The 15742-nt window shown below is 40.7% G+C and overlaps 1 protein-coding gene across 2 annotated transcripts in view; it reads right to left on the bottom strand.

Annotated features, from left to right (window-relative positions):
- Positions 1-15341, bottom strand: part of DENND5A (DENN domain containing 5A) — a 92775-nt gene extending 77434 nt beyond the window's left edge. For both annotated transcript variants that reach the window (XM_043903470.1, XM_043903479.1), the window contains exon 1: positions 15216-15341. In XM_043903470.1, the coding sequence (XP_043759405.1) occupies positions 15216-15327 (112 nt within the window). In that variant the 5' untranslated portion in view covers positions 15328-15341. The remainder of the gene's footprint in view (positions 1-15215) is intronic.
- Between the last annotated feature and the right edge of the window lie 401 nt (positions 15342-15742).

The raw sequence follows: 15742 nt of genomic DNA, 5'->3' as shown, positions 1-15742 counted from the left end.
ATTTATCATTCAAAACCAACCCCTCCTGGAATTCATGAACACAGTTTGAATAAACTTGTATCTCTTTCTCCAAAGCATACAGGCCTCACAGATCTGAATGGGTCTCTCATCTAGAGGAAGCTAAGGAAGGTACTGTGCTATGGATACTACAGTGGAACAAACAGGATTTTAAAGACAGGCAAATCTAAATTCAAATACTAGTCCCATGTCTTGTTGAATTTTAACTAATCTGGCCAAGGTCTCTCTCCTATAAATCTCAGTTTTGTCATCTGTATCATATAGATAACAATACCTATTTCACAGGTTTATTGAGAGGACTGAGTGTGTAAATATGTGTAAAGAATATGGGAAACATTCCTTATGACCATATTCTTGTATGGAGCACAGAGGCAAAAAAAAAAAAAAAATCCATACATGCAAGTGAAAGTGAAAGTTGCTCAGTCATGGCCACCTCTTTGCCACCCCATGGACTGTAGCCCCCAGGTCTTCTGTCCATGGGATTCTCCAGACAAGAATACTGGGTCGGTAGCCATTCCCTTCTCCAGGGGAATCTTCCCAAACCAGGTATGGAACCCAGATCTCCTGCACTGCAGGCAGATTCTCTACTGTCTGAGCCACCAGGGAAGTCCTAAACATGCAAGAATCACATCTAAATCTTTAACCATGGAAACAAGACACAGAAATGCCCTGGAAATTTTCAAATGCTTCGCCAAAAGGAAGCCTCTACTGCATGAAAGTGACAGCATATATCAGCTTCACAGAATGAGTACTGAAGCAGAACTCAGAGAAGGAGACATGGCTGCACCAGGAACACTAATATGTCCCTAAATCCAAACTTAAAACCACAGCTTATCAGGAAGCACCCAACAGTCTTCTTCCCTGGGTGAACAGATTTAAGAACCTATGAGCCTCCTATCACGTTACCCTCAATAATGGAGGAGAATTATCTTCACCCGTAAGACCTTCTATCAGTCAGTCATTCAGTTCAGTCACTCAGTGGTGTCTGACTCTGTGACCCCATGGACTGCAGCATGCCAGGCCTCCCTGTCCATCACCAACTCCCAGAGTTTACTCAAACTCATGCCCATCGAGTCAGTGACGCCATTCAACCATCTCATCCTCTGTCACCCCCTTCTCTTCCTGCCTTCAATCTTTTCCAGCATCAAGGTCTTTTCAAATGAGTCAGTTCTTCGCATCAAGTGGCCAAAGTATTGGCGTTTCAGCTTCAGCATCAGTCTTCCCAATAAATATTCAGGACCGATCTTCTTTAGGATGGACTGGTTGGATTTCCTTGCAGTCCAAGGGACTCTCAAGAGTCTTCTCCAACACCACAGTTCAAAAGCATCAATTCTTCAGTGCTCAGCTTTCTTTATGTCCAACTCTCACATCCATACATGACTACTGGAAAAACCACAGCTTTGACCAGATGGATCTTTGTTGGCAAAGTAATGTCTCTGCTTTTTAACATGCTGTCCAGGTTGGTCATAGCTTTTCTTCCAAGGAGCAAGCTTCTTTTAACTTCATGGCTACAATCACCATCTGCGGTGATTTTGGTGCCCAAGAAAATAAAGTCTGTCACTGTTTCCATTGTTTCCCCATCTATTTGCCATGAAGTGATACGACTGGATGCCATGATCTTAGTTTTCTGAATGTTGAGTTTTAGCCAGCTTTTTCACTCTCCTCTTTCACCTTCATCAAAAGGCTCTTTGGTTCCTCTTCGCTTTCTGCATAAAGGTGGTGTCGTCTGCATTTCTGAGATTACTGATATTTCTCCCAGCAATTTTGATTCCAGCTTCTGCTGCAGCCAGCCTGGCATTTCCCATGATGTACTCTGCATCAGGGTGACAATATACAGCCTTGCCGTACTCCTTTCCCAATTTTGAATCAGTCTCTTGTCCCATGTTCAATTCTAACTGTTGCTTCTTGACCTGCATACAGGTTTCTCAGGAGGCAGGTAAGGTGTCCTGGTATTACCATCTCTTTAAGAATTTTCCACAGTATGTTGTGATCCACACAGGTCAAAGGCTTTAGCACAGTCAATGAAGCAGAAGTAGAGGTTTTTCTGGAATTCCTTTGTTTTTTCTATGATCCAGTGGATGTCGGCAATTTTGTCTCTGGTTCTTCTGCCTTTTCTAAATCTGGAAGTTCTCAGTTCACATACTGTTGAAGCCTAGCTTGAAGGATTTTGAGCATTAACTTGCTAGCACTTGAAATGAGCGCAACTGTACAGTAGTTTGAACATTCTTTAGCACTACCCATCTTAGGGATTGTTATGAAAACTGACCTTTCCAGTCCTGTGGCCACTGCTGAGTTTTCCAAATTTACTGACATATTGAGTGCAGCACTTTCACAGCATCATCTTTTAGGATTTGAAATAACTCAGCTGGAATTCCACCAGCTCCACTAGCTTTGATTGGAGTAATGTTTCCTAAGGCCCACTTGACTTTACGCTCCAGGATATTTGGCTCTAGGTGAGTGAACACACTATCATGGTTATCTGGGTCATTAAGACCTTTTTTGTACAGTTCTTCTGTGAATTCTTGCCACCTCTTCTTAATATCTTCTGCTTCTCTTAGGTCCTCGCTGCTCTGTCCTTTACTGTGCCCATCCTTGTATGAAATGTTCCCTTGGTATCTCTAACTTTCCTGAAGTATGAAAAGGCAAAAATACCCAGAATAGGCAAAAACACCCAGAATAAGCAAATCCAAAGAAAGAGAAAGCAGGTCAGAGGTTGGCAAGGGCTTGGGGGACAGAGGAATAGCGAATGACTGTTCAATGGATGGAGGTTTCCTTTTGTGGTGATGAACCTGTTAAGCACTTACATAATGATGATGGCTGCACAATATTGTGAAGTGTACTAAATGCCACCAAACTGCAAGTTTTTCAATGGCTAAAACAGTAAATTTTATGTTACATGTAATCTACTACCCCCTCTCAAAATAATATATATATAATTTATATATACATATATATATAGTGAAATGATAGCACGCTAGAAGTGAGCATAAATTGGCACAACACTTCCAAGAAGAAATTCATCATACATACGAAATGTGCTTAAAGGTTTATCTAACTTAATAACTGTCTTACTGTTATATATACTAGAGCAATAGATACAAATTTATATAAAGTATATATGTTGTAAAATTACTTATCATAAAAGAGTATAAACAAACCACCCAAGTGCCAGTTAATCATTAAAAATTGTATAGTTCACTCATACTCTGGATAACAAATTACAAATAAAACCAAGTAACAATTTAACTTATTTGTTAAAAACAAATAATAATTAAAATCATGTTTATGAAGAATATTTAATGACATGGAAAATATTCAAGACACATTTAAAAATATGGGGAAATGATCAACATATAATAGTAAATTTAAAAAGCAGGATACATTTTTTTCTCTTATGATCTCAATTTTATAAATCTATATTAGTGTCCACATATTTTTTCACTGCAAGTGTTTTTGAAATATTTCCTAACAATCAACATATTCCAAAAGACAGTTTATGCATATCAATGAGAAAAAGATAAACAACAAAACAGAAATCATGAACAAAGAAAGGACTAAACAGGTAATTCATTGAAGAAATATACAAGTGTACATGAACTATATGAAAAGATGCTCAGACTCACAAATCATTAAATTTAGATTAAAACAGACATTTTCTTCCTAGAAGATTGAAAACACTTTAGAAAAGCAGCTAATATTCCATTACAGATGCAGAGAAATTTGGGTAGCATCTTAAAAACTGTAGGGTCACAAAGAGTCTGACATGACTAAGTGACTGAGCACAAAGAGTCTAACCTTTTGAGGAAGCTGATTTGGCAATATCTCTCACTTTTACTTTCACTTCATTTTTAAAATACACTTGTTTATTTATTTAGTTAGCTACTTTTGGCTGCACTGGATCTTCACTGCTGCACGTGGGGTTCTCTAGTTGTGGTGCAGGAGATTCTAACTCCAGTGACTTCTCCTGTAGCAGACCCAGGGCTGTAGGCGTACCAGCTCCAGCAATTGTGGCATACGGGCTCAGTGTTGAGGCTCCTGGGCTCTGAAGTGTGGGCTCAGCAGTTACCAGTGCTTTCGTAAACTGTAAAGCGAGGATAATGTCTTGTGGTACCTAGCAATGAAATCTATTCAATATCTATTAATTTAATTATTAGGCATGGACCAGCTTACTCTAGCCTCATTTCCTTGACTGTGTTCCCCACGACCTAGTGTACTTGTGAGTACAGAGGGTAGCATAAAAATGGGTAGAACAAAGCTAACTGGTCCTTAGGAAGATTGATTCAATGACCCTGGCCTCATTAAATTCATCACATTCACTCCTAACTGAGCTAGCAACCAACAGAGCTAGACCAGCAGACCAATAATCCTCCACAAAACACTAAACATTCTTCTAGAAGATAAAACTACAAATACTTAAATATCAACTTTTCAAACAATAAAACTGCAGCAAAAAGAATGTGTTTCACAGTGGGCGTAAAGGGTGATTATTAAGATAATTATTTAGCAAAGAAAAGGATTAAAAACCATTTGAACATACAGAATTTCAGAATTAAGCACAACTGGTTAGTTTAGCAGGTGATACTTCTAGGTTTTTGTTTTATTTTTCCCAACAAGAGACTGTGATCCTAAGTCAACTTGTCAATAGGACTGGTTAAATAACTAAAACTATACAGATTCACTTTAAAAAAAAAAAGTTCATCCAAACTTTATAAAATTTAGCTCTATTAAAAATTACGAAATAATCACAGTGCAATACAAAATCAGAGAAGGCAATGGCACCCCACTCCAGTACTCTTGCCTGGAAAATCCCATGGACAGAGGAGCCTGGTAGGATGCAGTCCATGGGGTCGCCAAGAGTCGGAAATGACTGAGCAACTTCACTTTCACGTTTCACTTTCATGCACTGGAGAAGGAAATGGCAACCCACTCCAGTATTCTTGCCTGGAGAATCCCAGGGACGGGGGAGCCTGGTGGGCTGCCGTCTATGGGGTCGCACAGAGTCGGACACGATTGAAGTGACTCAGCAGCAACAGCAGCAGCAATACAAAATACCTCTCCTATCACCATTTTATCTCCAAATCTGCCATTGACCCTTAGCTTTCTGAGTATGGGAAAACAATCATTACTACTCTTCTACAAACCTCCATATTCTTTATTACTCAGCACTTGGAAAAGCTGTGGAAGTCTGGCTTATTTGTTTTAAAAAGTTAAGTACTATGTCTTATAGCAGAAAAAAAAAAAGCATGGTTACATACAATTCTTTGAAAGCCCGAATAAGCAGGCTTTATCTTTTCATAATTAATACAAATATTTATCAAATACCTACTAGATAAAGCATGGTCTTCTAGCAAAGCTAAGAAATTTGTCTACCTGACTCTAGAACAAGTGAAGTTATAATATGGTTCTGTAATGTTTTAATTTGTATAAAGACCTATGGTCTTTATAATCAGGAAAAAATTTTAATGTAATGGTCATTGTCAAATAAAGACTCTGGGGAAAGAAGAAAAGAGATATCTAACATACTCAAAATAAAACCTTTGGTTTTCTTCAACAGTATAGCAATAATTAATACCTATCTTCATGACACTGTTAAAAAGCTATTCTACAACTACAAAAAACAAGGGGAAAAAGGACACCAGAGACGACACAACTGAGAAAGGAATTCTGAAATTCCTGGAAAAGTAATTCTAATGTATTTTTTTTAATGAATCTAAGTTTTTGTAAATTGGGTTTATCCACTTATTAATTGTGATTTATGATTATTATTTCTAAATCATTTTTTCCTTTCTGACTTTAAAAATCCTAAAAATTTCTTAGTTGTTTTCCATATCTTTTCATTATAAAGAATATGGTAAATCAGAAGTCCCAACCAGGGCTTCCCTGGTGGTTCAGTGGTAAAGAATATGTCTGCCAATGCAGGGGATACGGGATTGAGCCAAGATGGGGGAAGATCCCACATGCTGCGGAGACCAGCTAAGCCCCCTCACTGCAACTATTGAGCCTGTGCTCTAGAGCCCGGGAGCCACAACTATGGAGTCCACGTGCCACAACTACTGAAGCCCGTGTACCCTAGAGCCTGAGATCCTCAACAACAGAAGCCCCTGCAATGAGAAGCCCCTGCACTGCAACTAGAGTAGCCCCCCACTCACCACAACTGAAGAAAAGCCCTCGCAGCAACAAAGACCCAGCACAACCAAAAATAAACAAAATTATTTTTTAAAAAAGAAGTCACAGCCAGCACCCAATGACAACCAGAAAAAGATGCAAACTGCAGGCTACAGGGAGGGATTTTTGAGGTTAGCAAGTGCAAACTTTTTTTTTTTTCTTTTCAAAGAAAACTGACTTAAGACAAAAAGCATAAAACATCCTGAAACAGATTCACCAAAGAGAGCTTCTTAGAAACAAAACCCCAGTAACTATTTGGTCTTAAAAAAAAAAAAAAAATTCCAGAACTGATAAGAATGGGGAGATAGGAAAATATATATTAAAAAATACCAACCAGCCTCAACAATTCAAAAAACAAGTGACCTGACTCCTCTCCTGACAGAGCTCCTCTACTGCATTGTGGTTTGGGGACTGAATCAAAGAGGCCACACAACAGTTCTGCTACTCAATGATTAAGTTATTGCTTCAGTCAGTTCAGTTCAGTTGTTCAGTTGTGTCTAACTCTTTGCAACCCCATGGACTGCAGCATGACAGGCTTCCCTATCTATCATCAACTCCTGGATCTTGCTCAAACTCATGTCCATCGAGTCGGTGATGCCATCCAACCATCTCATCCTCTGTCATCCCCTTCTCCTACTGCCTTCAATCTTTCCCAGCATCAAGGTCTTTTCAAATCAGTCAGTTCTTCGCATCAGGTGGCCAAAGTATTGGCGTTTCAGCTTCAGCATCAGTCCTTCCATCAAATATTCAGGACTGATCTCCTTTAGGATGGACTGGTTGGATTTCCTTGCAATCCAAGGGACTCTCAAGAGTCTTCTCCAACACCACAGTTCAAAAGCATCAATTCTTCAGCGTTCAGCTTTCTTTATAGTCCAACTCTCACATCTATACATGACTACTAGAAAAACCATAGCTTTGACTAGACACTTCTGTTGGTAAAGTAATGTCTCTGCTTTTTAATATGTCGTCTAGGTTGGTCAGAGCTTTTCTTCCAAGGAGCAAGCATCTTTTAATTTCATGACTACAATCACCATCTGCAGTGATTTTGGAACCCAAGAAAATAAAGTCTGTCACTGTTTCCATTTTTTCCCCATCTATTTGCCATGAAGTGATGGGACCAGATGCCATGATCTTAGTTTTCTGAATGTTGAGTTTTAAGCCAACTTTTTCACTCTTTTTCACTTTCATCAAAATGCTCTTCAGTTCTTCTTCGCTTTCTGCCATAAGGGTGGTGTCATCTGCGCATCTGAGGTTATTGATATTTCTCCCAGCAATTTTGATTCCAGCTTGTGCTTCATCCAGCCCAGCATTTTGCATGATGTACACTGCATATAAGTTAAGTAAGCAGGGTAACAATATACAGCCTTGACATACTCCTTACCCAATTTGGAACCAGTCTGTTGTTCCATGCACAGTTCTAATTGTTGCTTCTTGACCTGCATACAGATTTCTCAGGAGGCAGGTAAGGTGGTCTGGTATTAATACTTACATCATTGCTTAAGTATTGACAAATCTATCATTTCAAAATAATAATCTCAGGAATTCCTTGGTGGTCCAGTGGTTAGGACCCTGCACTTTCACTGCCAAGGGGGGAGGTTTGATCCCTGGTCAAACCCCAGGTAAGATCCTGCAGGCCACTTGGCATGGCCAAAAAAAAAAAAAGGAGTAATCTCATCAACGGTGAGAAGCAGACAGAAGATGTGGATTCTAACAGTTCTTTCTAAATTGCTGGGCAACAGTGGACCAAAAAATATATTCTCAAATGGGGCTGAAAACATTAAAAAGTGTTTAAAAACTATTATGTCATTTATAAATATTAATATGTCAAAAGTGGGAGCTGGACTATTTCAGATCTAGCTCTGACAGTTTTTGATTCTATGACCAAGATAAATGAATTCATACTCATATTATGTTTTGCCAACTAGGAGTAGTTTAGAAAACAAAGAATTGGACTCACACTCACAGAGGGATGAACCTTAATAAGGTTCATTAATAAGAGGAACCTCCACACATCTTCTCCCTGCTCAAGGCCCCTCAGCACTCCATAAAAACATTTTAGATTAATGCAGTTAGGTCAGACCATTGAGTACATCACAGATGGCCCAGCAAAGTTTTGACCTGAAATGCCCATCACACTAATGAACAAAACAAATTACTAACCTAGCTTTCTATAACAGAAAACTATGATAGATCCCATGGATGACAATCAAGCAAATATCCTAAGTATAATATTTGAAAACTTGATGGTCTAAATAATAGCCACTCCCATCTAACTTCCTGGAGCCATAGCCGACTCCTAGGAAGCACAGTGAAAATAGCGCATGCCCTCATTTTCCACCATGACAGGACTCCAACATCCAGGGTTCTACATACTCTGAACTAAAATCAGTCATCACAAAACATCTGGAACACAGACATTTAACCAGTATCTGCCTCACCTAAAAACTTTTGAGAACTAAATCTAAAAATCTAGTAGTGATAGCCTGTGTGTTATCAATGAATTCCACAAGAAGACACCAGCTTCCAAAAGGCAAGAATTTCTCTCTTTTACTAGGTCCTATGCCTATCCAGGAGTAACCTAAAACATATCAAGTATAGGTCCCCTCCTGTGTACCCAGGTTCCTGAGAGACCTCTAGGACTACCTGACAGTAATTCAAATCCAAGGATGGCAATAGGAATTGAGGAGCTGAGTCAAGCCTATCTTCCACCAGAGTTAGCCAAAAACACAAGGATATACAAAAGGATATAGGACTAGACTTATAAAAGGATACAGGACGGGAAATGGGTATTACCGAAGGAGGACTGAGGCTAGAAAATCTTTATTTATAATCTACTACAAAAGGAAGGGCTAAAAACAGAGTCTAAGAATTTGGTTTAAACACCAAACACTGTTACTCAGGATTTCCTCCTAAGAAAAGGGGAGCAGAGCCCTAGTGTTATTAAAGTGAAATCCACTTACCTTCAATGTGATCCTCCCTACCTAAGGGTGTGTGAAGTAGGTGCTCTTCTGTTAAGAACACAGTCTCTCCAACTAAATTTAGCATATAATTCTAAACTGCCTTGGGGCTGCTCTGTAATTGTTTTCTATGTGTTAGTCTCTCCTCCAGACTTCTTATTTGCTCTACCTTATAAAAGGAAACACAGGACCTAACTTAAGAACTCTCCTCCTCCTACCCTGACCTCTGGAAGTATCCACAAATGCCTGAGGTAAGCCATCAGGATTTGAGTTTTGCTTCAGCTAGGAGTCTGAGCTTCAGAGAAGATGCCTTTATAAAATGATTATTTTATAAAGAGAATCTGAGAGAATCTGCCCAGAACTGACCAGACTGGTAGAGGAAAATAAAATCTAAGGTTAGTTCAAACTGACTACCTGTCTGAAACTGGCTCATCAAACTTTTTATACTCACTTCATCTCTGAGAAGAGATAAGCTTTTTTTTTTTTTCTTTTAAGTAAAATATCCTTCTGAGTCATCCAGGAATATGCAAATCAAAACCACACTGTGATACCACTTCACACCCCCTAGGCCACCCATGATCAAAAAGATAGTAAGTGCTGGTGAGGATACAGAGCGTGTAACCCTCAAACACCACTAGTGGGAATGTAAAATAGTGCAGCTATTTTGGAAAACAGTCTGCAATTTCTCAAAAGGTTAAACACTGGCCATTAACCCAGCCATTCCACTCCTAGGCATATACCTAAGAGAAATGAAAATATACATACACAAATGTTCACAATACCATTATCTGTAATAAATGAAAAGTATATAAATAACCCAAATGTATATCAACTATGATAAGCAAAAGGTGGTATATCTATATACAATATCATTCTGCCATAAAAAGAAACAATGTACGGATACATGTTACAACATAGATGAACCTTGAAAACATGCTAAGTGAAAGAAGCCAGTCACAAAAGACCATATATTATATGATTCCATTTGTATGAAATGTCCAAAATAGACAAATCCATAAAGATCAAAGATAGATTCAGTTCAGTTCAGTTCAGTCGCTCAGTCGTGTCCGACTCTTTGCGACCCCACGAATCGCAGCACACCAGGCCTCCCTGTCCATCACAAACTCCCGGTTTACTCAAACTCATGTCCATCAAGTCGGTGATGCCATCCAGCCATCTCATCCTCTGTTGTCCCCTTCTTCTCCTGCCCACAATCCCTCCCAGCATCAGGGTCTTTTCCAATGAGTCAACTCTTCGCATCAGGTGGCCAAAGTACTGGAGTTTCAGCTTCAGCATCAATCCTTCCAATGAACACCCAGGACTGATTCCTTTAGGATGGACTGATTGGATCTCCCTGCAGTCCAAGGGACTCTCAAGAGTCTTCTCCAACACCACAGTTCAAAAGCATCAATTCTTCAGCACTCAGCTTTCATCACAGTCCAACTCTCACATCCACACATGACCACTGGAAAAACCACAGCCTTGACTATATGGACCTTTGTTGGCATAGTAACGTCTCTGCTTTTTAATATGCTATCTAGGGGTTCTCAGACAACCTACCGCCTTCAAATTCTCTTCTTTCTCAAACTCATCAGCACTTGTTTTTACAAAATTATAATTACAATAATAGAAGTACCTTTCATTTTAATAAAAGGTCTAGAAGAATCTACATTAAAATGTTAACTACTATTTCTGCATGAAGAGACTACATTTTTCTTATACTATGGATGTGAATAATGATGTGAACTAGTATTGATTTAGTGATGAGAAAATAAAAGGTCCCCCCCCAAAAAAAAATAGTAGAATAGTGGGTGCTTACAGCTGGGGTATTAGGGAGTTGGAAGGATACAGGTAGTAACTGCTAATGGATATAGGTTTGACGGGCAAATGATGAAAATATTCTAAAACTGATTGTAGTAATGATTGTACAACTCTGTGAATATACTAAAAAACACAAAATTGTGTATTTTAAATAGAAGACATATATATCTCAATAAAGACATTTTTATATATTAGAAAGAGAAAGATGATGCATACTAAGTGATAAGGCAAATGGAGCAAAATGTTAACACTGAGTCTTGAAAAAGGATGCACTAGAGTTCTTTGTACTGAATGACAACGTTTGGTGTGAAGTCACATCAAAAGAAAAAACTAAAAAAAAAAAAAAAAGATATGATCTCTCTCTTGTTAATCACACACAGTATCCTTGCTTAACATGAAACAGAAACCTGCCCTAGAAAAAAACAATCTTAGGTCTGCTCCTGCCAAACAAACGTTTTACTGTCTCCCTACCATCCATCAAATTCCTGCAAAGCATACAAAGCATCACTCTAAGAGAAGAAAAAAAGGATAAAATGTAGCAAGTGAGACAAATGTTCCCCAACTTTCTCAGGACCTCAGTTTCCTCATCAGTAAAAATCAGGTTATATAATCTCTAAGAGAGCTTGCAAGGACTTCCCTGGTGGTCCAGTGGTTGTGTATTCGCCATGCAATACTAAAGCCCCACATGCCTTGGAGCAACTAAGCCCAGGCACCACAACTACTGAGCCCACGTGCCACGACTAGAGCATCTGCACACAGCACAGCAACAAAAGTCTCAAATGATGCAACCATCTGCATGCCACAACTAAGACCTGATGCAGCCAAATAAATACATATTTTTTTTAAAAAAGGTTTGACATTCCATGATTCTGTTGTTCTAACTTCACTGTCCAATATAGTTAAGGGGCAGTAAGATCTGACCAGTCCTCTGGCTTTCCTGGACAGTGAACCACTTTTTCTCTTTTAATGATGATATTAAAAGATGATTTCAAAAATAAATAAATAAATAAAAGATGATTTCAGGGTACTGTGTTCTAAGTAGGTTCATACAGGACACTGGCTAGTTTCCCATCTATGTTCCCAAGCCCTCTCTTTAATTCTTGGCAAGACCCACTATTCAGAGCCTAAGAAACTGGAGTAGCAGATTCATGAACCTAGGATACTTATATCTCAGTGCTGGGTGCAGGTCAGTGAAAAGGAATGTAAAGATTCCAAAGTAAGAAATAGGTTACAAGCATACCGGAAACTTAACTCTCAGACAGAGATAGGGAAAGTTAACTCGAGTCCCATGTCCTGGTAAACCTTCTGCTGCAGTCACCTGGTGGTGACCATAAGAAGAAAAAGCGAAAATGAAGATGTCCAGAACACCCATCTATCAAAGAGGTAGAAAGAGAGACTGGAATCTACTACCATCTGCTTCCCCACTTAGAACGGGCCAACAAAATGGGTCAACGTTTTGTAAAATCAAAAATCAAAAATGTTCCTTCCAGAATTCCCTATCTCCTTGACAAACTCAAAACCCAAACAAGCAGATACCATTTCTTCCAGTTGGCTAGACCTGTGCTTCACCAACAGATTATCTTTTTCTTTCCTTCCGCCCAAAGTACTTCCTCAACTAACTCAAAGAGAGACAAAATAAATTTTCATACCTTCTTCAGTTCCTGCACAAGAAGTAACTACACAACTTGCCTAAATGCTTAAGTCTACAAGAAAGAGGAAGAGGTGACAGGGAGAGACTTCATATAAAATTAAATGATCAAAGTGTTTTTTCGACAGTGCAAGTTCTATGGTTATTGCTGCAAACAGAAAAGAAGAAATCTTAATCTTTCTCCACAAAGCCAGAAGAAGACAGCATCTTTGATCTGTTTGTTCTGGATTCACTTACTAAGAGTATAGAATCTATCTGAGGTATATAACTTAATTTGTTTGAAGAGAACATAGACTCCTTAGTACCTCCCTAGGGAATCTGGGTGCAACTCACAATTTCCTATAGTTTCATTTACTATGACATCATCAATTTGGGAGCTATAACGCAGAGAGAAAATGCACCCTGGAGAGCTTCAAGACTGACCAGCATAGAGCTATTTGTATTGTTTTGTTTTCCTTAAAGATTCCCCCTGGGGTCCAGATTCCCCTATCAACCTACCAGAAATGAAATGAAGAAAAAAAAGAAATCCTTCAATCAGTGCTTATTCTAGCAAAGGCCACCTACTGAATAAACAGTCTTGGCATTCCACTACTGCAACCATATTTAAAAAGAAAGATACCCTTCTTTACACATTTTATACATCTCATCCCCCTTTATTATCTCAATAAGCTTTCACAAGGATATAATTTTAGCTTCCTGAAAAGCCAGATAATTAACAGATATTCACTAAAAGAGAATTAACACTTTTGATAGTCTACTTGATAAGACACTTTTTATTTACATTCTCTTTTTTAGAGATGAGGACCCCAGCAGTTATATAACTTGGCCTCCAGTCACAGAGACAGTCAATAGCAGAGTGAGAATGTTTAACCCCAAAACTCATGTTCTCACTAACAAATCAAATCATTCCCAGTTCCACTCATAAGCTTTATCATCTGCAAATCATTTTATTTTTGAAAATCAAATAGACACTCAAAAGCACAGCATAAAAATAACACTGGTTTATTTCATCAATTTAAAGTTTCTTTTACTGAGGAGAACTGTGTCATTTTAAGTCTTTTTGTCAACATGTTAACATGTAGAAAACATGTCAACATGTTTTCTAAAAACCCAGCCAAGCAATGAAATACAGTTTATGGCACAAGAGGGGCTCTGGATCAAAGTGAGGCAATTTATTGTCCTTCCTGGGCTCATTTTCTTCTCTGAGGTCCTTCCAGCTCCAGTACCATGAACTGAATTCCAACAACTAAATCTCAAAGTCATAAATTTAACAAATAGGAAACACAAATGAAAAATCAGCATCAGATTACAGGAATTCAAAGACCTAAAAAAGAGAATTTAAAACTACCCCAACAACAGACCAAGAATTAATCAGACCAAGTATTAATTGTATTACTGCTTCATGATTTTTTTCTCCACCTGCTATTAATTTGAGGAAGTAGTGTATTTGCTCTGACCTTGTTAAAGGTCATCAATTTATCGTTTTTTTAAAAGACAGTCCATTTTGATGTATGCATCTAATTTTTTTTCATAAGAAATACTGAAATTTTTCTGGGGGGGGGGGGAACACACAAAACTTGTTCTGTCATCTCTGAAGCAAAGGAAAATTAGTCAACAGGATATTCGCTTTCAGGAGAAAAACTTTACAGTAAACACATCAGTAAAAAGGAATATCTCTCATCAAAGCAGGATGACACAACAAACCTCCACCTACATAAAACCTGCAAACTGGACACTCCAGACGAAAACTTTTCCAAAACCAATGACGGTGCAGTGGAATTCGCGGGGACTTTACAACTCTGACACCGGTGCAGTGGAATTCACGGGATTTTACAACTCTGACAATTAGTGCCAGATATGATCTGGGCCTTATCTTCACTTCCCCACCACTTCCCGTTGAAAGATGACTTGAGAAGCATCACTACGCAACCCAGGCTCTCCAACTAGGCTGCTGCCCTTTTATTCACCAATGACGCTGGTCTCATAAAGGGCATAAATTATTTTCAATTAAAAAAAAAAAAAAAGGTACGGCCCCGGGTTACGAACCCTTTCCAGAACGAAGGGAGTTCTCGCCCTCCTTGGTGTGGCCCAAGTTCACTTTATTACTTCAAGTCCCATCAACTCAGGGGGCCTAGCCCAGGGCTGGGTTAGAACTGTTTTGAGGAACTGCGATCACAGGTTTCTTGGGAGGAGGCCAAACAAAACTCACGAAGTTTTTGTTTTCCTTTTTTTTTTTTTTTTTAAAGTCTGGGTGGAACTTACTTTCACCAGGAGTGGGATGGCTTTTTCCCTCCCTAACGGGTGTTCGAGAACAAGCTTCCCTTTTATTTTACACTAAGCCATTCAACCTTCACCGAACTGAGAACCCGATCCTTCCCTCCTCATCCGGGAGGACCTGGCCACAAGCACAGCGGGGAGCAGGGACCGTTGGGACCCGTTACGGCTCAGAGTCCCTCTGCCCGTTTCCCCTCCTCAGCCCGACGTCCCCTTCCCCGCGCTCGCCCCTCGCCCGCCTCCCGGGACAAAGCCAGGGTGGAGGAGGATTTCTCGGGGTCCCCGGCGGCCGCGGGCGCGGGGAAGCGGCCCCGGACTCAGCGCGCACTCACCCGACAGCTCGTCCGGCTCCAGCCCGGTCTCGGTGTCCAGCCCGCAGATGACAAAGTAGTCGGCGAAGCGACTGGGCGCCGAGCCCCCTCCGCCGCCGCCGCCGCCGCTCATGGCGCCGGGGCCGAGCCGGGCCGGGCCGTGCGGAGCGTCGAGCCCCCGCACCCGGGCGCCCGCCCGCCCTCAAGCCGCCCCTCCCGCCGCCGCCGCTACCGCGGCTCCGGCCGCCGCCCCCGGCCTTGGCCCGGTCCCCGCGGCCGCCGCGGCTGCCGTGACGGGGCAGGGGGGCACCGGGCCGCCCCGCGCCGCATCCTGGACTCCTTCCCCTCCGCTTCGCGGCCGCTGTCGCCAGCCGAGAGCGCTGCGGCCGGAGCGAGCGCGGAGAAGGGCGAAAAGCGCTGAGGAGAGCCCCCACCAATGCTCCCTCCAGCCGCGCCTGCGCAGGCGCCGTTGGGGAGGGGGAGGGCTCCTCGCGGAAAGGATGACGTGATGCTCTTCTGGCCTAGCGGGCCGCAGCTTCCCAGGCGGT

This window comes from Cervus elaphus, chromosome 1, assembly GCF_910594005.1.
Source record: "Cervus elaphus chromosome 1, mCerEla1.1, whole genome shotgun sequence".
In the NCBI taxonomy this organism is placed as follows: domain Eukaryota; kingdom Metazoa; phylum Chordata; class Mammalia; order Artiodactyla; family Cervidae; genus Cervus; species Cervus elaphus.
Note: the sequence above shows the minus strand (reverse complement) of the source record. Positions and strands in the feature narration are given on the sequence as shown.